General features: G+C 32.9%; 1 protein-coding gene across 34 annotated transcripts in view; it reads right to left on the reverse strand.

The window, feature by feature from the left end:
* Baz2b (bromodomain adjacent to zinc finger domain 2B) overlaps window positions 1-27,483 on the reverse strand; it is a 411,121-nt gene that overhangs the window by 265,697 nt on the left and 117,941 nt on the right. For 23 of the 34 annotated variants that reach the window (XM_087196276.1, XM_021265831.2, XM_087196267.1 and 20 more), the window contains one exon: window positions 13,307-13,347. The exons of the other annotated variants lie outside the window; for them this stretch is intronic. In XM_087196276.1, the coding sequence (XP_087052402.1) occupies window positions 13,307-13,347 (41 nt within the window). The remainder of the gene's footprint in view (window positions 1-13,306; window positions 13,348-27,483) is intronic. 34 annotated transcript variants of the gene reach the window in all.

Here is a 27,483-nt window from a genome sequence, read left to right on the forward strand (position 1 = left end):
ATATGAGGAGTTCTGACTAACAAAATAATGTCTGGCTTTTTTCTTTAAAAAAAGAGACACTCTGGCCACTGTGTGCAGACTGATTTTGGAGGTCAGGGAGGGAAAAGAGAATCAAAACAGAGTCCACTTTAGAGACTGTAGTAACTCACGTGAAAATAAGGCAACTTTTGTGGTCTTATGATAGCAACACTGGTCATGAAAAGTAATTGTATGCTTGTTTGCTGACAGACCAAATAAAAGAAAAGACAATGTAATTAAGAATGACTTTAACATGCATGATGCCCTGGGTTCAAGCTACAGCATGGGAGGTGGGGCCTGGGGTTGAGGGTGGGATGCCTCCAAGGTCCTAATTGTATGAGCTGAACAAATGACATTGCCAAACACTGAAATAGAGAACATTAGTGTAGAAACAGATTTAAGAATAGTGCTAGTAGTGATAGTAGTAGGAACTGTTCGGTTTTGGCAAAGTTAAGTACCCAAGTTTCAGGAAAGATAACATGATAAAGTCTGACAAATGCTGATGAGAAAACACTTAAATTTCACTGGTGCTCTATCAGTGGAGTTGTGAGGACAAAAGCATGAATAGGGTAGTTAAAGTAGAAAAAATGAGCTGAGGATGGGTGGCATATAGGGCCAACTCTTCAAAGGTATTTATTTTGCTATAAAGAAATGGAACTGTAGCTGGAGGAGTGGTGTCTGGAAAACTTTTTGTATTAAAATGGGAGACAGTGTAGCACATTTATATGCTGATGAGATGATCTAGAGAGAAAAAAGATGGAAAGTCAGAAGCAAAATTATTACTAAGCATCTAATAAATGTATATATCTGTCCTTACTGATAGAAATGCAAAGATAATAAATAAATGGAATTTATTCAGCCATGGGGTTATATGGAAACTATTTTGAAAATCATGGGAGAAAATATCACATAAAGATATTTAAATTAAAATTCTTTAGGAATAATATTTTATAATAGAGGCTGTTATGGTGCAAATATTATACAAAGTAATTTTGACATGATATGACAACAATGCCCTTCTAAACTTGACACACACAGCTGCACTGTATAAAAATAATGCCATGCACAGCTTTTGATTACACACAGTGGGATTTAAATAGGATTAACATTAGACAAAGAGTTATGCTAGCAATTCAAAATAACATCACTATACTTTTTCTTTTCCCTTCTTTGCATGGACCTATTTCTAGGTTTGAATTTTCAGGGTCCTCCTGTTCTGTAATTAATCAAGTACTCAAAACAGGAAGCCATTCCCATGTCACATTTATACAGATCTTCATGATCTCCACAGTTCCCTTTCTTTTGTTAATTATTTCTACTATGTTTCCTAGTGTGCTTAAGAACAGTTAAGAATATGAAAGGCATATAGTCTATTGAATAATTACATATTAATGTAAATTTAGGTAAGTGATTCAAACACATATATTTTAAATTTTTCCTTCTAATTATAAACCTTGTGTATCTTTATGCCTCCTCCTACTCTAAAAAAAAGATGAAAGGTGAATTTACAAAAGTAAATAATATACAAAATAAAATGATAACTGAAGAAATTTAGAGTGTGAAAATCAGAAGAGCCGAAAACTAAGGTTGGTATCAAAAACACATGCCACAAGACCCTGTAGCATTCATTCCCTGGGGAGTAAATACATGTCTTTGAATTTCTTAGTGAATGGAGAAAAGAAATAACAGTCATATGCAGCTTTTATTTTTTTTTATAATATTCACAGTATTCCTAAGTGGAAAATAAATTATTTTCTTGAAGAAAGCACAGCTGTTTTTTTTATTGAGACCTAAGGAAAGTTCTACTGAATTTAGAATAGTTCAAAAAATATTCTGGCAATAAATATAATTATGAGCTTTACAGGGCCATTTAATTTCTGTCAGAGATGGCCAGTAGTACATCATGTGAGCATTTCAGCATCTAAAACAATGTAGTTTAAATATGTAGCATATTACTTTAACTCATGGACCAAATTTGAAATATATAGAGCAGTACTTTACATGTTTTAGTTTTTCTTTCCTAAAGTGTTAAAATTTATAAAATCACAACAACTTTTTAGAGAGAAAATTCGTTGTGTTAACCATTATAAAGGGTACAACTCAGTGTTTCTAGTATATTCACAATATTGTGAAACTAACCATTATCTAATTCTAAAATATTTTATCTTCCACCAAAATAAACAAACACTAAACCAATTAAGCAGCCATTTCCCAGTCCCTGAATTCCCTCCCTCCTCACCTATCAGATGTATTACCTTCTCAGTGAACAGTCGATGTTCTGAGAAGGCATATTATTTTAACAATTAACAAAAACTTAAAATTGTCAAATCATCAGGAAAGAGATATTAAAATAGCTTGCAGCATTTCCATGGAAACTATCAAAATCAACTTATAGCTTGAGAAAGAAAAGGCATATAATGTTTTCACACTCAGCAAATTAAGGTAGACAAAATATTATCTCCCAGATGAATTAAACATTGATAATTGTTAATTTTTTGTATATACATTTAGCTATACATTAGCTACATGAGTTCTCATTTATGAGAAATGAATTCTTCAAGCAGGCTGAAAAGCTAAAAAGCATTCTTATTTTAAAACTTTAAAAGTAATGCTAACTGGATCCTTTCACACAGCCAAGAATATGCCCAGACTACTTTGTACTGAACTTGCAATCCTCCTGCCTCTACCTTTTGAGGAGCTGGGATTATAGGCATGTGACATCACACCCAGCTCAAGCAATGTTTTTCTTTAAAGTTTGGGGAATACAAGATACTGATATATGCTTCAGCTAATTAATCAGATTCAGTTAGCAGCCAGAATGATGAAAATAACCGTTCTGCATTTCCTAATTATGATTTGTAAGAGCCCGAATTTAAAAACAATAATATTGGATTTGTTGGTAGCAGATGAAAAGATCATGAAAAGTTGCCAAGCTTGGTAACCAAATATTTAAAAATTTACTAAATATTAGGCTGGAGATATAGCCCAGTGCTTGAAGATACAGCCTACTGTTTGCCTAGCTGAGTTTGATTCCCAGCACTGAAAAAAGAAAGAGAATATTAAATTTTACTAGATATAATTTTTACTTCATTAGTGTCATAGTATATGAGTTTTACTGTCCAATTTAGAACTCTTTCTTGTATAGTCAAGTTTCCATGAGTTCCTCCTAACATTACTTGGAATGCTCTCTGTTCTATCTATAGATGATGCATAGGCAACATTTACTAAGTAACAATTTATATCAGCTGTTCTATAACAAATTATGTCTTGATTTATAAAAATCATTTCAATATATATTTTAATGTCACCAATGAAGCATTATATATTTACATCAATCAACCATGTTCTCAAAACAACCACAGAGAGATGCTATAATGAAAAAGACTATTGTTATTCTCTGCTAGTGAATAAAACAAGCAAAAAAACTGAAATTCTTTATAGAGAAGAATGCTTCATAGAGATGCTTCAGTTTCTTAAAACAACAATAACAAAAAACCCAAGTGAAGGCCGGGCCGGTGATTTAGCTCAGTGATTTCGCCGCCTGCTGTGCAAGCACAAGGACCCGAGTTTGATCCCCGGTATCAAAAAAAAAAAAAAAAAAAAAAGAAAGAAAAAGCAAAAGCCAAGTGAGGTATTCAAGATAAAACAATGATTGTTTTTGGAGTGACTCAGAGAATGTCAATGTATTGCAACCTGTGCAAACTGGGTTCCTCTTTTTCCTTATAATACATCTTGGCGAAACAAACAAAGGGGTTTCAATAAAAATTCAGAAACAAATTTAACACTGAACTTCTATAATTATACACCTCACCAACCAGCAAGGTCTTTATTTCTAAATAGAAATAGCACAAAAACATACAAATATGTTTGCTATTTTAAAAAGTTGGTAGATCTAGAATGTTAAAAAACAACATATAATAAAAAACTCATGAAAATATATTTTAGCTTCAAAATTTAAAAAGGATTTCACTTTTCTAATTGCTTTATTGTCAAATTTTAAAAATGTATATAATTTTAAAACTAATCATTTTTAGCAGTTAATTCAACTGGGAGATAATTTTAATATTGTCCAACTTAATCAAAACAAGCTAGATAAATGCATTAAAATAAAAAGAATAATCCTGTGCTGTTTGTTATCATTGAAAGCTCTAAAAGTTTCACTATCACTGCACCTATGGGATCTGTACTAACTGTTAATAGTTACTATCAGAAATGAATTAAATTACTGGAGACTAAGTTGAAAAACTGGAGAAACTATTGTTTTGGGGGAAAAAACCCCACAATACTTAATACATTTATTTTGTATACATGAATAAATGAATGAAACATGAACAAAAATACATATAAACCACTCATTTTAATTTTATTTATGAATAACTATAGTCATGCTTGTATTACTTTTTTTAATCCCCTGTTGGGGATTTAACCTGAGGCACTGTAGATGTTAGGGATACCTCTAGCCCCAGTTAATTAATGGATTATTGCTTTACTCAGGTTTTTTATATTCTGAAACAATTTTGCTAATTTATATTTTTCTAGGAAATTCTCCATTTTATATATGATTTCAAAATTACTGAGACAAACATTTGATATTGTTACTTTTTAGGTGCATGTGCTTTTAAGATTATTTCTTGAAAATTCTTGAAACTCCTTTATCATTAACATCTGTCTTCCCTGTTAATATTCCTTACCATGATATCTACTTTTCTGAAATTGATATAACTATTCAGTTTCCTTTTGCCTAATAAATGTGGGGCATATCTTTTATAACCTTTCACTTTTCATGTACTTATGTTTTCATTTTTAAAATGGGTTTCTTTTTGACAGCAAATAGTTGAGTCAAATATTTATGCAATCTGACAATCTCTTCCTCTTATATTTGGTACACAGACCATTGATATTCAATATAACTGTCATTACAGTTGGACTTAAATCTACCATCTTGCTAGTTAATTTCTATTACATATATAGTCCTCATGTATGTTTTGCTCCTTGTTTCCCATTTTCTGTCTTCCTTTGGATTATTTATTTCTCATGAAGGGGAAAAGTAAAGAAAAAAGACTCATTTTATAAAACTAGTATAATTTTGAAAGCAAAATCAATCAGTTGCAAAATTGTAAATATATTGATAAATCAAATCTAGCAGAATATTAAAATACTGTTAACATGTCATGGTTAAGTAGGTTTTATTCAGAGAATGCAAGAATGGGTTTATTTCTGAAAAGTTGTTAATGTTAAATTATGACATTAATAAACAAAAGGGAAAAAATATATTATTTTCTCAGAAGTGGAGAAAAAAGCCAAGCATGGGAGGCTGAGACAGGAGGATGGTAAGTTTTAGCCAACCCTGGGAAACATGGCCAGTTAGTGAGTTTAAAAAAAAGTAACAAATGAAAAAAAAAGCCCGGGATGTAGCTCAATATAAGGGCCTTAGGGTTCAATTGCTAGCACCAGTAAAAAAAATTTCAAAAAAGTAAAACTTAATAAAATTCAAGTCTAAGTCATAATTTTAAAATATTCTCCAATCTGGGGAAACAGCAGGAAAATTTTTTTTAACATAACAACATATAAATAGTAATAAATAACAAATTTAAGCATTCCCATTAGGGTTAAGAAAAAGTTGAGTGTTTATTGTCCTTATTTCTACTCAGTGATAGACACGTGTAGGATTTCTAGAAGAACATCCAGTTGAAGTCCAGACAACAACCAGCATCAACTACAAAACACACCTATCTGGCCATCAATAGACTTCAAGCCACCACAGCTAAGGCTTGCAGAAGAGACAAGGCAATTTTCTTAAGCCCTGCCTGAATTTCTAACACATAAAATCCATGACATAAAGTGAAATAACTTGTTTTAAGCCATTATGTTTTGGGTTATGGGAAGAAAAGATTTTTTAAAAACAAAAGAACAGGGCCAGGGATTTAGCTCCGTGGTTCTGCCGCCTGCCTCACAGGTGCAAGGTCCCAAGTTTGATCCCCAGTAAGAAAAAATAAAGAAAGAAAGAACAACAAAAATCATAATCAATGCCTGAGATTCTCACAGAAAAAAAAAAGGGGGAGAAGCATAATTATGAAGTAAAAACCTAGTAACTTTGACTAAATAAACACTTTAAACATCTATACAAAAGTCAGGCTGGTGGCTCACACCTGTAACCTCAGCACTCTCAAAGGCTGAGATAGGAGAATTGTCAGTTTGGGTCCAGTCTGGGTAAATTGAGACTTCGTGAGACTTTATCTCAAAAAATAAAAAGGGGGTGGGATATTGCTTAGTTCAAAGGCCCTGGGTTTAATCCCTAGTACCAAAATTAAAAACAAACTTCTAAACAACAAAAAGCATTTTAATCAATGTGAACAGAAAAGGCACTGACTGAGAAGGCATCTCTGATGCATGTGCAGAATAAGAGAGAAATAACCTAATTTTAAAAACAGTAAATAGATATAAGTTGAGACCATAACAGTGAGTGAAATAAGTCAGACACACAAGCTTTTATGTGTTTCTCTTATACGAGAAACTAAAATATATATATGTATATATGTGTATATATGTATGTATATGTAAGTATATATACATAGAGACAGAGAGAGAGAGAGAAAATGCAAAATGTAAGATAAAGAGAAAACAGATTTTTTTCAAATGGACAGGGGAACAAGAGATGGAGGGAGGGAGGGAGAAGAGAGTGGAGGGAAAGGGGATGGAAAAAATGATGAAAATAGAGCTTTTATAAATGGGAAGGGGATCAACAACTGGAAGGAACAGAGAGAGAAAGGAAAGATAGGGAATGAGGAGAGAGAGAGAAAGAAAGAGAGACTTGAGATGTATTATGTACATGTATCAATTCCTCACAATAACTGTAATCATTTTGTACTGCAAACATATACTAGTAAAAAAAAAATTTAAAAACAAAGCTCAAGAGAATATGGGCAAACAGTTCACAAAGGGAGAAATCTAAATGACTAGTAAACATGAAAGCTGTTCAACCAGAGAAATAAAAATATGAGCTATCATTTAATAACCAATCAGGTAAAAATTTTAAGTGTGATAATATAAAATTCACTCAGAATCCTGACAAATGGAAATTTGAATGCACTTTTCTTGAGTTACTGAGGATAGAACTGAGGACCTCACACATGCTATGCTAAGCAAGTGCTCTACCACTAAGCTACAACCACAGATGCCCTCTTTGTTTTGGGGGTTTTTTTGTTTTGTTTAATTCCCAGGCTAGCCTTAAATTTGTGCTCACCTTGCTTCAGTTTCCCAAAGAAACTGAGATTACAGGTAAGCACTACCACACCTGGCTTTTATGTGTACTTTTAATTAATGAAATATTAATTGATATACCCATCAAAGAAAGAAATTTGTCAACAGAGCTAAAAATTTCAATATGCAAATCCAATTTGAGACATACCCTTCAGTAACTCCTACCAATATGCAGAAGAAAAGTGCACATATATCTTTTCATAAATATCCTATACATTATTACAGAATTAAATACTGTACAACAATTTGGATGAATACATGAATACATGAAGTAATACATGAATAAACTGGCTAAGTCTGAAAAACAAAAACAGTGAAAAAGGCAAGCTGGAAATAATGCATAGAATAAAATGCTCTAGAGATGGAATAACCCTAATCCAAAAATCCAAAATCTGAAATGCTCTAAAATCCAAAACTTTTTCAGCACCGATACAAATCACATGTGAAAAATTCCATGTAACTTCATGTTGAGGAGGTGAAAGTTAAAATGTAAACACTAAAAATATTGTACAAAATTATCTTCAGGCTATGTGATTAAAATGCATGTGAAAAATAAGTTCAATTTCTGTTTACTCTTGGGTCTCATTCTCAAGATATCGTATTATGAACATCCAAATATTTAAAAATTTTTAAATATCAAGAACCCGAAACACTCTGGTTCCAAGTATTTTGAATACGGAATACTCAACCTGTATAAGATTTTAACGTATGCCAAACAGTACTGCACATCATATACAAGTATAGTACAAAAAAGCACATAGGCTTTTACAGGAGTAATCAAAATAAATTTCAGAACTGTGGTTGTTTCTATAAAGAGAGGAGGAGAGAGAATGAGATTGAGTAGGTTTTACACAAACTTTTAAGGTCATCTGTTATTTTAAAAAATAAGTTGAAGTATATGTGACAAAAGGTTAAGATTTATTAGAGCCAAGGTACGTACATGAATTTTCACTGTATTATTTTATAGTTTGTGTGTTCACAACATCTTTCAAGTTTTAAGAAAGATTACAAAGAGGACCAGGGATTTAGCTCAGTGGTGCTATACCTGCCTCACAAGCACAAGGTCCTGAATTTGATCCCTGGTACAGAAAAAAAAAAAAAAAGGGAAGTTTACAAGGGACAATGAGGGGGGTAGGGTCTTGAAAAATTTGGAATCATGGTTGTGGAGAATATACTAAATGGCTCATTAAGTGAACTATAGAATTACTAGTGAAAACTGAGCAATAGGACAACATAAAGCAATTTATAGAAAGAATCAAAAAATGTTATTTTAGATAGATAGATGTTCCCTGAGTGGATTAATAATCCTTATTTATGACATTCCACTTGAATTTCTTTGCCTATAAAATATTCAACTGCATAAAAATCAGACAAATCTCTAGAACCAATGAAAATTTATACAAAAAATATTTTCTATTAGAAAGTTTTAAAGTTACCTCTCTAATAAAAGATGTATCTTCTTTCAAAGACATAGCAATTAAAATGCAGTGATTCTGAGTGTCAATATTTGAATGAAAAATACTTTGATTATATTAACTGACAGTTTAAAGGAAATCTATGAAAACCTTAGATTTCATAAATTTTAAACTTTTGAAATTACTGTTGAACTCAGGCATTAGTGGAAATTGTTAGGAACTACTTAAAAAAACAAAAATAACTTTTTTTTTTAGTGGGCCTAGATTTAAATAACAGAACTTATACCTCATTTATCTTTGGGGTCTAAGCTTTACAAGAATCTTCAACTGGATCATTTCTTACTCTTTAAGAAGAAGGAATGCTTTGTGCATTTTCATTTCCAGATGCCCATAATAGGTGTTCAATAAATTATCTGTTGAATGAATGAAATGTGTCCACCTCCTAGCACAGATACATCCTCAAAACCTTAGCAACAGATTGTAAAACCAGAGTAACTATAGTAGGACACACTTCTAGGCTTTTTAAGGTTAAGATTCAGTAAATTATTCAGGAAATTATCTATATTTAAGAGCTCTACTCCTAATTCTACTCACCTTAGGTAAGAAACAAAATCATGAAGAACTAAAATTCCCTTAGAGGACCAAAAGACAGCTTCTTTTCTCATATTTTTCCTTTCCCTTCTTTTCTTTCCCTTACCCAGACAGCTTAAGAATATAAAAATAACCATAGGAAGATTTATACCACTAGATTAATCATGACTCAAAACACCAAAATTTACTGAGAGATTACTTGATTTTTTTGTAAATCATTATACACAATGAAACAATTTTGGTAGACTAGTGGAAACATTACCTTTATGTATATGATAATGACATAAAAATGTAATTTGAATTTCTTAAACTTAGAGACTATGTGTCTGATTCCACTAAATGTTAAAACTATAATAAATGAGCAATTAAAATAGAAGAAAAACTACAAATCTAACATAGGTCAAGCTAAGAGGTAAAGTATGGTATTTTCAACTACTTGGAAGTCATTTCAATATGCATAAGACAGGAACATTAAGAGCAGGATAACTTCTTTTTAAAGTACAATTTGTTAAAACAAGTACCTTTATTTTTCTTATTTTTGTCTGGAAACTGTAGGAAATATCTAAACATTTAAAAGAAATCTGGACATGGTGGCACAGGCCTGTAATCCCAGAACAATGGGGAGCAGAGGTAGGAGGATTGCAAGTTCGAGCCCAGTCTGGACAATTTAGCAAGACCCTGTCTCAAAAAGGACTGGGCATGTAGCTCAGTGTGAAGCCCCTGAGCTCAATTCCCCAATATTACCAAAAAAAAAAAGGGAAAATGTTGAGGATTAAAATTTCAAATTGCAGGGGACTAGATGAGAAGTGAAATAAGCAATAGGAATAGTATATCATAGAAAAGGCAAGTAAAAGATCAAATAAATAAAATTCAGTTTTATGCTGTATTATCTAGTAATTAAAACAGAACATGCATGCACATAGTCCATGTTGCTGCGGAGGCTGAGACAGGAGGATTAGTTGAGGCTGGGCCAATACAGGGAGTTCCCATGGGGGGAGGTATAGGACTATTCACTACACCCTAACCCTTGATTGAATTCTCAAGAAATATTAAACCTAAGTCAAACATGTGTTTTTATAAGGACATCATTAAATAACAAGCTGTATGCACTACAACTAGTGAGTAAAAATGCAAAATTTAAAGAAAGTTCAATGAGTTAATTGCAATGAATGAAACATAAAAGGTTTGGTTAACAACGCAAGTATTCAGTAGTAATCTAGCGTGGAATGTGTAATTTGAATCTAACAGACAACCCCAAGTTAGGAACATTACGTGAAAAATTAGGGGAAGGTTACTTTCTTCAAAAATTCCATGTCAAAGAAGATAAAGAAAAGCTTGTAGAAAAGTCTCAAACTAAAGGAAACCAAAGAAAATTGCAAAACCTGATCCTAGACTAGATCCTACACTGAAGAGGGAAAAACCAAAAGACATTTGGTCAACTGAAAAAAACTGAATTATGGACAGATTAGTTTTATAACAACTTTAAATTTCCTGTTGTTGAGAACTATACCCATATTCTTAAGAAATATACACTAAAGCTTAACTTTTAGTGGTAAAGGACTATGGCTCTCCAGTAGCTCAGAACTTTCAATTCAGATTAAAAAATTTTTTGGTGAATCTGGATAAAGGGATACGAGCTATGTGAGTGTTTTATTTTTATTACAATGTTTTGTAAATTTTAAATTATATACAAATAAAGAATTAAAAAGTGTTTAATTAGGTAAAAGCTACATAAAGAATTCTAATATACAACACTGCCTGCCTTGCAAATTCGAGGACCCGAGTTTGATCCCCGGTACCAAAAAAAAAAAATCCAAAAAAACAATTAATATACAACACTGAAGAATACAATAACCTATTAGCATATAACTCTTACAAAAGCAATTTTAAATTTTAAATATATGGTATATTTAAATATATGGTATATGGTATAATCTCAAAGCACTAGAAGCATTACATATTTAAATGTGAAGATGTCAGTTCAGTGCCTTTTATAAAACTGAATAAATATCATGAGGTCAGTTTTATCAGGGAATTCTGTATCTTGGTCAGTAATTTTTTTTTCCCAACACTAAAGATCAAACCCAGAGCCTTGCATATGCTAGGGAAGCACTCTACCACTGAACTACATTCCCAATCCTATCAGTAATTTTTATTAAGACTCAGTATTTGTGAAAAATTACCACTAGCAATAGTTATTTATAATGTTACATCACTGAAAAAAATTTTTTACACCACTGAACTTATACACATTTCATGGGTCAAGATGAATGGGCTGTCTGTTGGTGACTGCTGCCTGTGTAGTGACTGATTAACAGTTCAATAACAACAGAATGATTAAGATGTCAACTTTTGTGTCTGATATTTAGACTCTATCAATGCTTTATTTTTATTTTATTCTTTTTAAATTACTTTGCTTGGCTTTGAGTTTTAATTTCTTCCGTGCCACTTCCTTGTTTCTTTAGTACAACTTTATGGTTTTTTCATTATTTTTTAATGCCCTCCCCTTTTTTGGTGGTGGTTACCAGGGAGAGAACCCAGAGCCTCAAACATGCTGGGCAGGTGGTCTACCACTGAGCTACATGCTCAGACGTTATTGTATTTGTCTTTTTAATTTATAAGTTTTATCTTATAGTTATTATTTTAGTCTCAGTTCATATAGTGGGAAAGAAGCATGGTGATATGGGCAACACAAACCATGAACATAATACGGTAGACTGGAATCTTTTTTCCATCTTCTAATATACTAAGTCAACAAAAACTGAGCCTTAGTAGATTAGAACTTATACATTTAGGCTACAGTGGATTTCTACCATATTAATGTATTTGTGCACAGATACCATAATTCGACTAACAGAAGAACACTGCTTTCTTGTACTACATACCATCCTTGGTTTTTGTCTTAGCTAACAATTACATAAACTCTATAAATAAAATACGACATATTGCATGGAGGTAAATGAAAGCTTATATTCATGGAAGTACTTGATGTCTTCATTCAATTATTGAAAAATGTCAGCAGTAAAGAATCTTCTGACAGTTCTATGATGGTCTCCTGTAATTATTTTATAGTATAATACTTCAAATCTCTGTACACCTATATGGAATTTTATAATTTATGAAGATAATGTATATATACTTTCATATTAGTTCCCAACAATTTATCAGTGAGGTACACACAGCAAGAAGAGGAAATGGAAGGTCAGAAATATTATATGAGTTACCCAAATTATACAGGCAGTTAAATGGCAGACTACAGAAGATTTAAACATTAGCATCTTTTAAACCTAAACAAAAATTGGAAAGACTTTGCTATGTCATATTACAGGAATAGGTACCAAGAAATACAGAAAAATGGTTATGTAAGACCAAAAACAGCACTGCTTGATTATCCTGAGATATAAGTCATCAAAACTATCTCTGTAATATATAGACTGGATAGCAGTATTTCATTTTGTACCATTCTGCAACATATAAACATGCTCCACTTGCAAAAATTTTATTTTATTTTATTTATTTATTTTATATTAAATTCTTTTATTGGTACATTGTAGGTATACAACACAATTACATTTCTCATTGGGAACTGTACCTTTACATAATTCATCTTGGTTCTTATTTTTTCCCCATTCCTAGCCCTCCCTTCATGCCCTCCACTCTTCCCTATTTACAAAGACTTTATTTCCATTTTTTCCATTTCTCATCATTTTTCCTTTCCCTTCTTTCCTTTCCACTGCCCCTCCCACTACCCCTACCCCTTTTTATCAAAAATACTGAATCAAATCAAGATTTGAAATTTTTTTTTGTTTGGGGGAGGTATGAAGGAACCAACAGGAACCAAAGAGTACAGAATATTACAAGACACATCAGTTTTGACTTTTTAAGATAACATCTTTACTGAGATGTTTTAGCTCGAATTATTAGAATTATAACCCGGAGCCATGAAAGTCACATATGTTAAAAACATGAAGACAGAAGAAAATCATGGAAAAGTCTGGTCTACTCCTTGGGAATACACTTACCCTTCCACTGATCCAAAGCATCCACTCCTGCTAAAGGACAGCTGGAAGAGAATGAATATTTCTCCTCAGTATTTATTTACCTCTGAGTCAATTTTTAAAAGTAGTGAGGGTGGTTTATACAATTCTGTCTTTATATGTGAATAAGTTAACCAGAAAAAAAAGGAAGCTGGACAGAAATGATGTCATTAAAACACAAAGAAAGTAGATATAGGAAATAAAAAACAAATGATTGCTTTTTACTCCCAGAAAAATCTAAGAAAATTTTACAACTATAAAATAAGTTATAAAATGAAATAGGACAAATCCAAACTTGTGAATTTAGCACAATCCCGGCCAAAACTCAAAGAATTACTTTCTGGAACTTGACAAAAATTATTAAAATATGTCAAAAATTACCAATAAAATGTTGATATAAATGAGCAAAGATGAAAGATACATCCTAAGTAATAAGGTTAGGGCTAGCAGCAAAAAAATCATAAAGAATGAAACATATATCTTGGGTATTTTTTATTTTGTTTTTTACCATGCTGGAGATGAACCCAGGACCTTGCACATGCTAAGCAAGCACTCTACCACTGAGTTATACCCCTTTCCCATAGCAATTTCTTAAACGTCAAGGGGAATAAAAGGAGTCATTTAAGATGTCCATATTCAGATTACTACAGAGAGGTCACATGTGAGAATTGAAAAATTAGCACAGAATTTAGCCTAAGTAATGATCAGTAACTTTCCTCAAGAGCAGTCTCAGAGTTTGGGAATAAAGGACAGGCTGCAGTAGAGTGCAATAGTAACAATAATCTTCAAGTTCATCTTCATCACCATCCCCAAACTCCTCCAAGCCAACAAAACAATTACTACTACCTTTAACAGGATTTCAAGAGGGCTTTCATGAGGCCGGGGATTTAGCTCAGTGGTTTTGCCACCTGCTGCGCAAGAGCAAGGACCCGAGTTTGATCCCCAATCCCAAAAAAACAAAAACAAAAACAAAAAACAAGAGAGCTATCATGAATAACAATATGGTCTAAGTCTAGAAACCTTTCCTGTTTGCCCCAGTCAAAATTAATGAATCTTTTCTCTATAGTTCTACAACAGTTTGGATATATAGATATATAATATATTGTTGATATTTCTACAATCCCTTTTCATGTTACATGGGCTCTGATACCTAGAGCTATTCACTATGATTTCTAGAAATTCTTCTCTCTACCCTCACCCTTAAGAGACTGGGGATCAAACACAGGGCCTCAAGCACACCAGACAAGTGGTATACCACTGAGCTCGTATACTCCAAACCTGCTCAAGATTCTTAAGAAGTTTTTTGATAGAGTATAGCCACTCAGATGTCTACCTACAAGTCTGGATTTAGTTACAAAGATTTTAACTGTGACAAATTTCAACTGCTTCTAAAACAAACTTAAAGAACAAGTTCAAAAACTGAACTTCGAAAGAAATAAAGAATGACTGACAGTTGCTGAGGATATCACTTTCTAAGACTATCTGTATGATTATCAGTGAGCATTTCAGTATTTTGTTTATTCTTAGTATTTAATCAATAGTATGCATCACTTGGCAATGAATTTAGAAAATAAACTACACATAAATGATCTCTGAAATGTGGTTTAGAGACCATCACCTATCTTCTCTAAAAAACTCAGAACAAGTAAACTACAGAAAGTCATCCGACTGACTTATGTTTTACTCCAATCATTGTATAGATCACTGAAAAAGACTATCATTGTATAAACCACCAGTACAGATCTTCATGAAAAAATTTCTATTACTGTATTTCAAAGGATAAATTACAAACGGTCCTTCTTCATGCTTGATTGAACCAACAGACTTCTCAAAAATTTCATTTAGGTATAAAGTCACATAGTTATTGTCAGATTAATGTTAAATTAACACATTTCTACCATCTTGTTTCTATCTTGTACTGTTATATGAAAGTTTTGAACTAAATAAGCATTTTAATTCATACCCTAAAATTCTATGTTTATGATTTGATGCACCCTTTTAACTTTTCAGTTATGTTTATAAAGTCAGCATGAACTGAGAGACATTGGATTCAGGAAAATTATCTGTATTCTTGTTCACTACCCAACTACTTATTAGCTATGAGATGATGAAAAGACTGATCATCATATAACCTAAAGGAACCAGAGTAAGAAACAAATTTAAAACATTCAAAATCTGAGAATTGACAGGCTGAATGAAAGTTAAAATAAAAATGCTGAATTAAATTCAACATAGCATTTAATAAGTGCTTACCATATACTAGACACAGAATTATGCAACAATATAAAGATAAATAGACTGAGGAATTAAGTTGAGAAGGTTTAACAACTTTTCTCCCACAAACAAGAAAACTCCAAAATGCCCCAAATGAAACCAAATTACTGTTTAAGGTTGAACCATGGCATTTGCCACTAATTAATTATTGCACCTCTGGAACTGTGGACACTAGATCTATCAAAGATCAAAACAAAGCCAACAGACGAGAAATCGGTATAGGTCAAAATCTACAAAAGAGTAAAATTTTAGTTCAATGTTTATCTAATTCATGAGCCAAAAAATATATCTATATCTGAGGGAAGAAACCCTGTATTTTCCTTCATTCATTGCAACTGCTTTTAGATCACACAAAGGTATAAGGATACTAAACTTGAATTCCACAAAGAGCAACCTAAAATTCTAAGGCTAATATTCATCCATTTTCCCTTTAAGATCCAGAAACTTAAATAATGCCTGAAAAAATAGTTTTAACTATATACCAAGAACACAAACTAACTCCATGAAATATAGTTAGAAAGTCAACTAAACATGCATAGGCTTACTGAAAATCAGTATAGAAAATGTAAATTCATTTCCCTCCTAAACAAAGTCTATGTAAATAGGGAAAGGTGGAGAGAGTGAAGGATGCACAGGCATGTACAGGTACAAGCACCCAATGATAAATGTAAATGTACTGTTTACCTAAAATGTACCAATAAGAGTTCAAGGAAAAAAAAAAAGAAAATGTAAATTCGAGGGCTGGGGATTTAGCTCACTGATTCCACCATCTGCCTCTTATGCACAAGGTCCTGAGTTCAATCTCTGATACCAAAAAAAAAAAAAAAAAGAAAGAAAGAAAGAAAGAAAATGTAAATTCGAACTCTAGATTTACCAGATAATAGCTGTGTAACCTTGGGCAAGTTACTTAATGATCTCTCAATGTCCTTACCTGTAAAGTGGGGCAAATATAGTACCTAACTCAGAGGATGATTATGAAGATTAAAAACACATATGAAAATCTTAACAAAAAAAAATTGTAACACTATAATATTAATAGAGGCAAAAGATGTGGACAAATAATCCACAGGGGAAATAAAAGTGGCCAACAAATGAAAATATATTAAGTCTTATTGGGATAATCAAAGAAACACAAATATAACCATCTTGACTTGTCATTAAACACTAAATTATTAAAGGTTAAAAAAGTTAAAGGTCCCAAAATTAGTAATTTTGTAAGGATTGTAAGTTAATATCACTGTTCTGGAAGGCAGTTTGGTAAGAAAATAATTTTGACCCAACAACTTTTCTTTTAGGAATTTCTCCTGTGGAGGTATCAACAAGGGTATATAAAGTCATATCTACAAAAATGTTCAACATAGAAGTACTCATAATTTGGAAAACTTAGAAATAAGCTAAATGTCTTTTAATGGGGATTAATTAAATTTACAGTATAACCCTAACATGACCTTGCAGTCATTAGGGAGTAATTTTTTATTGGTGCATATTAGTAATACAGAATAGTAAGATTTATTTTGGTACACTGGTACATACATATAACATGTTTTGATAGTTTTTATCCTATAAACCACACTTTTTTCTTCGCCTTCCTCTTAACTCCTTCACCATTTCTAAAAGTCTACCTTTGAGTTTCTTGTCATCTCTATCAAGAAATAATTTATATTCTCTATATTAATGAAAAAAAATTCCAAAAAGATTATTAAATAAAAAGAAAAATTATAAACCAATAGAGTAGGATCTTATTTTTATGTGTATATGTTTACAGAGAAGAGTATTTAACACTTTATTAATATATGTGTATATTTACAGAGAAGAACATTTAACTCTAGATAAAAGAATTTTAAGTTATTTAACTTTCTTAAATTCTTTATTGCTTAAACTTTTGTAAAAGGATGCATTATCTTTATAATCATAAAAGACTAATTTATTTCTTTAAATAAATTAAATTTTAAAAACTGAAAAAAGAACACCAATTCCTAGCCTAATTATTATTTTCACTATCCAAAACTACAGATCCAAGCAAATATTGTATGAAGAAAGGAAAACATACTTTGAATGTACCCCAAGACTGGAGGAACCTAACACCCCAGGAAAAGACAGAAGAAGAACTATGAAAAGATTAAACTATAGCTCTATTTTAAAACTTATCTGGAACAATCTGGATTGACCAGAGTACTTTCATATCCCATAAGTAATAAAAATAGGTACCTGAATAAAAAAGAGAAAGGTGTAATGAATACCTTAGAAATTTACTAGGCACTTTCAAACTTAATACTGGTTTTCAAATGAGTTTTTTTTTTTTTTTTTTTTTTGGTGATGGGGATCAAACTCAGGTCCTTGTGCTTGCGAGGCAGGCAGCAGAACCACTGAGCTAAATCCCCGGCCCCTGTGACTTTTATTTTTAAAGTAATTCAAATAATTATTTAATATGAGAAAATAATGGGTTCATTTATATCAGAGAACTTAGGTGATTTTTAGCTATATCAAACTAACTGAAACTTGTTTTCACTTGTCATTATCTACCAAGATATTGCAGGGTGACAGAAAGAATAACCAAGTTAATTTTTTGTAGAATCAAACCTCAAAAAAAAAAATTTCCCTTATAAAAAATTCTAGTGCTTAACCTTCCTATTTGAATTCAGAAAAAAAATATTAAATGAAGACTAAATTCAAAGCAAAAGGAGCAACATGGAGCAAGAAGCAATAAGAGAATAAAGAAACTAAGACTGTGGTTCCAATTTTATACTAACCCAGTCTTAATTTCCTTATAAGTAAAATAACATTGCTGAGAACTAAATACTTTTAATGAACCTTCAGTGATATGATGTTCTAACATCTCTGAAAAATTATGTGGTCCATGAAAAAAATTTCATGGTGAAATAAGTTCAGAAAATTGTGTACACATTTATCCTCTTTAGAGATTCATAATGTTCTATACTGCAGATAATATTTAACCTTGTACAATGTAACCCACTGATTTCCAAAATTAAAGACAAATTAAATGGCCTTCAAAATGGGAATGATGAAAATGATTACATACCACACTGTGTACCTTTTGTAAAGAGGACATTTCATATATTGACACAGTAGATTATTATACAAAATAGAAAAGATAAACTATGGAGCAATACAGTAACTAGATTTTTTAGATTATTTACAGACACATAAGAAAATCTTAAAGGATCTATAGCAAATTATTGTTTGTTTATTCCTTTAATTGCACAGTACTGGGGATGGAACCCAAGGTCCCTCCCCATGTGAGGCAAGCACTCTACCACTAATCTATATCCCAAACCCCACATTATTTAAAGTAAATACTTTCACAGCTGAAATATACTGTCTCTTTATACACATTAAATGTAATGCATTTCTTGTAATATGCTGCATCTTCAGTTAATGGATTAAACACTTCCTAAAAGATTCATTGTGTTTTTAGCTGTAAAAATAGAAGTGGGAGCTGGGCATGGCGGCGTGGGCCTGTAATCCTAGCACTTTTGGGAGGCTGAGAGAAGAAGACTGCAATTTGAGGCTAGCCTGTGCTAAACAGTAAGTTTAAGGCCAGCTTAGACTACACAGATCCTATCTCAAACCACCCCCAAAACCCAAGTTGGAAAAACTTATATGCTCAAAATAATAAGAAAGCTACTAGACATCAACCCAAGAGAATTTTCCAGTACTAATTTGTCTATAAATTGCCTACAAAGTCTGAAAGTTAACAATGTGTAATTATGTATGTAGAGTGGATAGCAACGGCAAAAAATTATAGTATATAATTATAGTATATAAATATTGTGAAAATAAAAGGTATATTCTTTCATAAATTCAACTACTTTAATGCAAACTAATTGTGTTAAACACTGAGGAAACAGACTCCAAGAAATCACAGCCTTGGCCCCCAAGAAGTTTAGCAGCAAGTAGAATAAAGATAATTATTTTAGTACAATGGGGAATTAATTTATTCCATAAAGAATATATTTAATGGCCACTACACGCCAGTGCTGTCTAGAATCTTGCTATTCAATGGAGAACAAAAAAAAGAACAAAAAGCTTGTCTTTTTTTTAAAATTTAATTTTATTGGTACATTTGAGGTATACAATATAATGCCATTCATCATTGGAAATCTGCACCTTTACATAATCTCTCTGGGTTCTTATTTTTCCCCCTTCCCCTGCCCTCCCTTCAACCCCTCCATCCCTCCCTATTTACAAAGACTTTCCATTTTTTCATATTAATTCCATTCCCTTCTTTCCTTTCCCCTACCCTTCTCACTTCCCCTTCCCTTCTCACTTCCCCTTCCCCTTTGCCCCTTTTCTTTCTATTTCACATTATCTATTATTCCTATTAGTCCTTATTTACACTTTCAGTTTCTCACACTAGAGAAACTATTCAGTATTTACGTGTGTGTCCTGAGTATTTCACTTAAAGAGTATCACCTCAAAGGGAGGGCTGGGCAAGGGTGAAAAATAAGAACCAAGAGAGATTATGTAAAGGTGCAAATTTCCAATGATGAATGTCATTATATTGTATACCTAAAATGTACCAATGATTAGAATGAATAATTGATAATGCAAAATAGGAAGAAAAGGTCCAAAGGGATAGGAGTAGAGGGAGGGGCAGGGGAAAGGAAAGAAGGGAATGGAAAAATGATGAGAAATGGAAAAAAATGGAAACAAAGTCTTTGTAAATAGGGAAGGGTGGAGGGGGTGAAGGGAGGGCTAGGAATGGGAAAAAAATAAGAACCAAGATGCATCATGTAAAGGTACAAGTTCCCAATGAAAAATGTAAATGTGTTGTATACCTAAAATGTACCAATAAAAGAAATTAAGTTAAAAAAAAAAGACTATTGCCTCAATGTGCATCCATTTAGCTGTAAATATCTCTAATTTCTCATTTTTTATGGTTGAGTAGTACTCCATTTTATTTTTTTAAAACCACATTTTCTTTATCCAATCTCCAGCTGATGGGCATTTGGGCTGTTTCTAAGTTTTAGCTATTACAAACTGTGTGGTTATGAACATAGGTGCACATATATCACTGTGGTATGATTCTTTTAATTCTTTGGGGATGATCCCAGCAGGAGAATACCTGGATCAAATGGCACTTCCAGTCCTAGTTCTTTGAGGTGTCTCCATACTGATTACCACAGTGGTTGCACCAGTCTACACTCCCACCAGCAGTGGAGCAGTGTTTCTCTTTCCCTACAGCCCCACCAGCATTTGTTATTGGTTGATTTCATGATAGCAGCCATTCTTTGTGGGTTGAGGTGGAATCTCCTTGTTGTTTTCATTTGCATCTCTTGAATGACCAGTGATGTTGAACATTTTTTCATACATTTATTTGCTATTTCTACTTCTTTGTCTGAGAAATATCTGTTCATTTCAGATGCCCATTTTTGGATTAGGTCTTTAAATTTGGGAGGTCTGATTTTTTTAAGTTCTTTATAGAATCTAGATAGTAGACCTTTGTCTGAGGTACAGCAGGTAAAATTTTTTTCCTACATTGTGGGTTGTCTCTTCACACTGTTGGTGGTTTCTCTTACTGTGCAGAAGCTTTTTAGTAAGAAGAGATCCCACTTGTTGATTGATTGTGCTACTTCATGGGCAACTGAGGTTTTGTTCATAAAATCTTTTCCTACACCAGTGTCTTCCAGAGTTCTACCTAACCTCTGTTCCAGCCAGTTCAGCATTTCTGTTTTAATATTTAGATCTTCAATCCATTTCAATTTTAGTTGAGTACATGGTGAGAGATAGAGGTCTAGTTTTAATCTTTGGCAAGTTGAAACCCAATTTTTTCAGCACCATTTATTAAAGAGGCTCTCTTTCCTCCAGGCAGGATGTTTGGCTCCTTTGTCAAAGATGAGGTGGCTGAGTGTGTCTGGCGTTGTTTCTGCATCTTCTAATCTGTTCCACTGGTCCTCAGATCTGTTTCTTTGCCAGTACCATGCTGTTTTTATCACAGTAGCTTTGTAGTATAGTTTCAAGTTAGGGGCTGTAATACCCCTCTGCCATGTCTCTGATACCTAGAATTACATTTGCTATTCTGGGTTTCTTCTTGTTCCAAATGAATTTTTGGACTGTTTTCTCAAGGTCTGTTAAGTATGCTGCTGGGATTTCTATTCAGATTGCATTGAATCTATACGGCAGTTTTGGAAGCATGGCCATTTTCACTATGTTGATCCTTCCTACCCAGGAGCAGGGGATATCTTTCCATTTTCTGATATCATTGTAAAACTTGCCTTCTTGATGGAAGGAAACAGACACTAAAAATATAGAAAGGGATTAGAAAGATACATATATATAGGGGCATATACACATATAGAGGCATATACACATATAGATAAACACATACAGAATATTTCCCATAAGTGTCATGGGAAAAATAAAGCAGAAAAGGTATACAGAGTTCAGGGTAGAGGTAAATGATCATGTTGAAGGATACATCTAAACAATGGTTTGAAAGAGGAGAAAATAAGCTATAAAGTTATCTGAAAGACTAGGAAATGTAAGTATCTTAGGGAATAGTGCATCTATCTGAAATGTATACAAGAATATCAAGGAGGCTAGTATAGCTGGCAAACTAAAGGAAGTATACTTAGAAATGATGTGAAGGGATGAGGATGTAGCTAAGTGACAGAGCATGTGACTAGCAGTGCCTACCCTCTGGGTTCAATACCCAGTAGTGCACGCACGTGTGTACACATGTGCAAAGACACACACACACACAGTGGGGGAGGATAAGGTGATGCAAAAAAGATCATGCAGGGCCCTGAAGGTCACTGAAAGGGCTGTAAATCACATGGTGAGAGGCTGACCATTGATATGCTGTGACAGATGCTCGGGTGTTAGAACAGGTGACTATTTGAAAGGTTACTACAGGAGACTATTTGGAAGGCAGATAATCTGAGATGACAGTAACCTGGGTGTGGAGCACTGGAAGTGATGAAAAGGGAAGACAATCTGAATATAGTTTGGAATAAGAGTCAACACAATTTGATGATGGATTGCAAGTATGACATGAGAGGAGTGACGATATAGACAGGATGAGTCAAGAATGCAGGAAAAGGAGGGCCGGGAATTTAGCTCAGTGGTTCCTCTGCCTGCCTCACAAGCACAAGGACCCAAGTTCAATCCCCAGTACCAAAAGAAAAAAAAAGAAAAGGGATGGGGATATAGCTCACTGAGAGTACTTAACTAGAGTGAACCAAGTCCTGAGTTTGAATCCCAGCAGCACAATCAATCAATCAATAAATGTGGTAAAAGAAGAGTCAATGATGAACCCTTCTTTATATGAGTAATAGGAATGAGTTGCCATTGACTAAGATGAGAAAGACTGTGGAAGGAACAGATCTGGAAGAATAAAGTCAAAAGTCTATCATTAATGATGCTAAATTTGAGATACTTAGTAGACAGGGAGGTAGAGAAATAAATAAAGTCTGAGTTGAGGGGCAAAAATAATCTAGGCTCCTAAGTTTCTTCCTTTAAAGCAAAAAAAATTAAGTAAAATGGATAATCATTAGTACTTAGATGCTATCTAAACTAAGGAGATTAAATTATTTCACCAAAGCAGTGATCACTATAAAAGAACATAAGCTCTCCAAGGACAGGACATGAGCAGAGAGATGAGGAGAGCCTAGAAAATTGGGGAGGTAGATCAGAAAACTAGGAGGACTGGGGTGTCGTGACACACCTGTAATCCCAGCACTCTGGAGGCTGAAGCAGAAGGATTGCCCCAATTTTAAATCAGCCCGTGAGTTCAAGGCCAGACTGAACTACATACATAGTGAGACCCTGTCTCAAAAAAACAAAACAGGGCCAGGGATTTAGCTCAGTGCTACCATGCCTGCCTCACAAGCACAAGGTCCTGAGTTTGATCCCTGGTACCAAAAAAAAAAAAAAAAAAAGAAAGAAAGAAAAAAGAAAAAACTAATAGAAACCCCCCCACAAAATAAACCAGGCATGATGGCACGCACCTGTAATCCCAGCTCTGGGGAGGCAGAGACCAGAGGATTATCATAAGTTCAAGGCCACCCTCAGCTACATAGCAAGTTCAAGGCCAGACTGGACTACATAGCAAGACCCCATCTCAAAAAAACCCAAAAAACCCCACAAAAGCCCCCCACAAACTTTCTGGAAGCAAAAGGAAAAAGAATGTTTCAAAGAGGACAAATTGGGCCAGGGATTTAGCTCAGTGGTTCTGCCGCCTGCCTCATAAGTGCAAGGTTCGGAGTTTGATCCCTGGTACCAACAAAAAAGAAGACAAATTGATAAAAAATGTCATGTGTTGCTAGTTTTTGCAAGAGACAGTATGAGAACTGATCATGGGGTTGAAATTAGACACAAACCAGAGATAAGGATAATAATTTCAGTAGAATTGATATGAAGAAGCATGAAAGCATCAAGAATGGAAGGAGAGAAACTAGAAGTAGCACATGCAATTTTCTGAATAAAAGTAGAGAAATGGTACAGCAGTGAGGAATACATGAAACAACAAAAAATATTTTCCTAGCATGTGGATGGTAATAATCTAAGAAAAGGAAAAATAATGATTAAGGAAAAATGTGATATAAAGGAACAATTGGCAATAATCCAGGAAAATATACTATGAAGTAAACTGAAAAAGGATTATATTCATCCAATAAAACCCCAGACTGGAAATTGGGGAAGGTCAGTATATCAGGGCAGATCTCTTTGAGATACCTCCCCAAGTTGTTTTGATACAATGATGGCTATGATAATTGTTAGATAAACAGAACAAAAAAGTACAAAGGCAAAATCTTAACAGCGATTACATATTTTTCTCCCTTCCCAGTAGGCCATAATATTTCTATTCCCACTGCTTGATTTGCATGCCTATGAAGTTGTGTTTGTTTTCAAATTTGGTAATATTTGATATTGTAATTATATAATTTAATTATTATATAAACTAATAAAATGAGCACAAAAAGGTTATTTCCCTGAAAATTAAATGCTTCTGAAAAGTTTGGTGACAGTAGATTTTTCATTAGTTACTGTTAAATTAGAGTACTCTGAAGTACCAGCAGAAAACTTAAAAAAAATATACACAGACATTACCTCTATCAAGTTTTATAAGTAACTAAGGCCTGTTTCACTTCAAAGAATCTTTAATAGAGGACCAGCTGTGGTGGAGCATACTTGTAATCTCAGCTACTGGGGAGAAAGGGAGGACTGAGGAAGGAGGATTACAAGTCCAGGGACAGCCTGGCAATTTAGGGAGAACCTGGCTCAAAATAAAAAAGAAAAGAAAATAAGAGTTGGGGCTGTAGCTCAGCATTCTTGAATTTAATTCCCAGTACAACTATAAATTTTTTTTAAATTTAAAAATACACTAATTTCAATAGACATAAAATTTGTGGAGATGTGTGTGCAAGAAAAACAGTAAAATACGGACTGTCCTGCCACAGCCTCATTAAAAAAAGGGCAAATGAATTTGAAAGTTTATTAAGTGTTTATATTTATAACTATACTGTATATGTATCTTTTTATGTTTTCATATTTTGGCCTTTTTGATTAAATGATTATCAGCTTAATTGGATTAGATAAGCTTTTGCTGTACATTTTGTAAATAATGGCTAGAAGTCATTTTAAAAATTTTTAGTATCTGTGAAAGAAATATCCTGAATAAATTGGTTAATATACTTCCATTCCTCCTTAAACAAGGATCTGTTTTTCTGATATTCAAAATCATCTAGTAAAATCATCCATATTTCCTATGTACTAATTTTATAGCTAGACTATGATATTCTCATTTAATTACTAGGACTTTGTCCCTGTGTTAAATAGCACCAGCCAGACTGCTTTCAAGTTTTTCAGTTTCCTTTCTTTTTAGAAGGCTTATCAGCTGTGACCTGCTTCTGCCTGAATGTTTAAATTTAATAATCATTTTAACATATTGGCTTAAATAAATTACTTTTCTTTATATGCCTACTGATGCCATATATTTAACAAAAGTAAATGTTGCATTACTAGCTCAGAAACTCTAAGTATGAGTAAACAGATTTAATACTCATAATTTGAAATTTTTCATAAGTTATTTTATATATGCTAAAGGTCCAGGTTATTTTCTTAAAAATAATTATTTACTCCACAATCTCAGCTTTTATATTAAAATTTCACAAACCTAAAAACTCATTGTTATTTAATTTATTGATAATCTATATTTTGTAGTAATGATATTAGAATTAGAATTTTACATCTGCATAGGCATGGTCGATCTTTTTTTTTTTTTTGGTATTGGGGATTGAACTTGGGACCTTGCACTTGTGAGGCAGGCAGCGGAACCACTGAGCTACATCCCCAGCCCTAAAATTTTACATCTGGTGCAACAAAAAAGGATTCAAAATATTCTCAAGACTAAATATTACTTAATCCTTAAAAACATGTACTCTCATAGGGCTGGAGATGTAGCTCAGTGGAAGATCCCATGCATGGTCAAAACAACAAAAAAATCTGCTTTCATTTTTGTGAACCAAATAGTGTATTTTTTGCTTTGTTGTATTTGTTGGGTTTTTCTTAGGAGTGGGAAGGAGGAATTAGGCTATATACACAAATCTGCTCAGTAGAAACAAGTCAAAATTCTACATACAACTCAAATGTTCTTGGAAATTACTGTTTGCTATCAAGCTATCTTAAAAGAGTTATCAACTAATCTTCAGTTGAACCAGTTGATCAACTTTAGGCTTGTAAATTTCTTATTTAAAAAAATTAAGTAAGACTACTAATTATTTTCCTTGTTCTGTAACAATCACTACTAACATAAATAACTTGGTCAACCCAAACATAAAAATTTTAATCAAATATCATTAAAGAATTAATAAAAATGTATTGAAAAATTCAAATTATTTAGTGTAGAATATATTTACTCTTGCATAATAAAATCTAAAATTAAAATACTGTATGTGTAAAAGCATGAATTTAGATTTTCCATTAACATTTTGATCCTACAAAGTCTTACATTTCTGAAGTTCACTACTAAGAAAAGATAATGTCTTGTCCTTCAAATACATCCTCCATAATGCCAACAGAGACACCTTTTCCCCCCCAGTACTGGAGATTAAACCTAGGACTCCATGCATGCTAGGCAATCACTCTACCTTTGGGGAGCTACCTTTCTATAATCTAAATTTAATGAGCTAAATCTAATCATGTCTCTCCCCCTAACAACTTAATGTTTAAACAGAAAACATTAATGATAACCCGTCACCTCCAAGTTTCTTCACCTCCAGGCTAAGCGTCATCTTCCAGTGTTATTTGCTAGTACTTCCTACAATACCTAAATTTTAAGCCTGCTTATTTTTTCTTACTTTGCTAGCCTGGGCATACTTCAATTTACACTTCAAAAATTTGCTAAAATACCAACGTGGTTAATCAACTAATATTTATTGACTACATTATCAAGTTTAAGACTCAGTGTTGTATGTTACAAATATGTGACTTTTAGATAAGAAGGTGAAGTTCCTGACTTCAGAAGAGTTTAACAATCTGCTGACTTTCTCCTAACATGTTACTCCTTTCAGAACTATCTCTGAATTAAACCTAATTCTCCTGAGTACTTATCATACTCTATAGAATTATTTACATTATGGTTTATCCCCTACATCTGTGAACAGAAAAGTATGTTATTCATCTTTTTAGTCTCAACAACTAGCCAAATGAATTACCAACAGTAGCTACTAAATGCTGCCATGAATTATACTCAGTATAGCATGAACAAATAAATGAGAAAAATGCCAAGTGAAAGAAAAATGTCTTTTATAGCAATACCTTGCCATTATATAAACACACTTAAATTGACTTTAATATAAAAATATATATTTATAAATTAATAGTAAATCATCTTACCAAAGTATAACTCCAAAATATAAATTTAG

Source organism: Heterocephalus glaber, unplaced genomic scaffold (genome assembly GCF_053883595.1).
Source record: "Heterocephalus glaber isolate CG9 unplaced genomic scaffold, H.glaber_assembly_v1.0 deba00000347, whole genome shotgun sequence".
Taxonomy (NCBI): Eukaryota; Metazoa; Chordata; class Mammalia; order Rodentia; family Bathyergidae; genus Heterocephalus; species Heterocephalus glaber.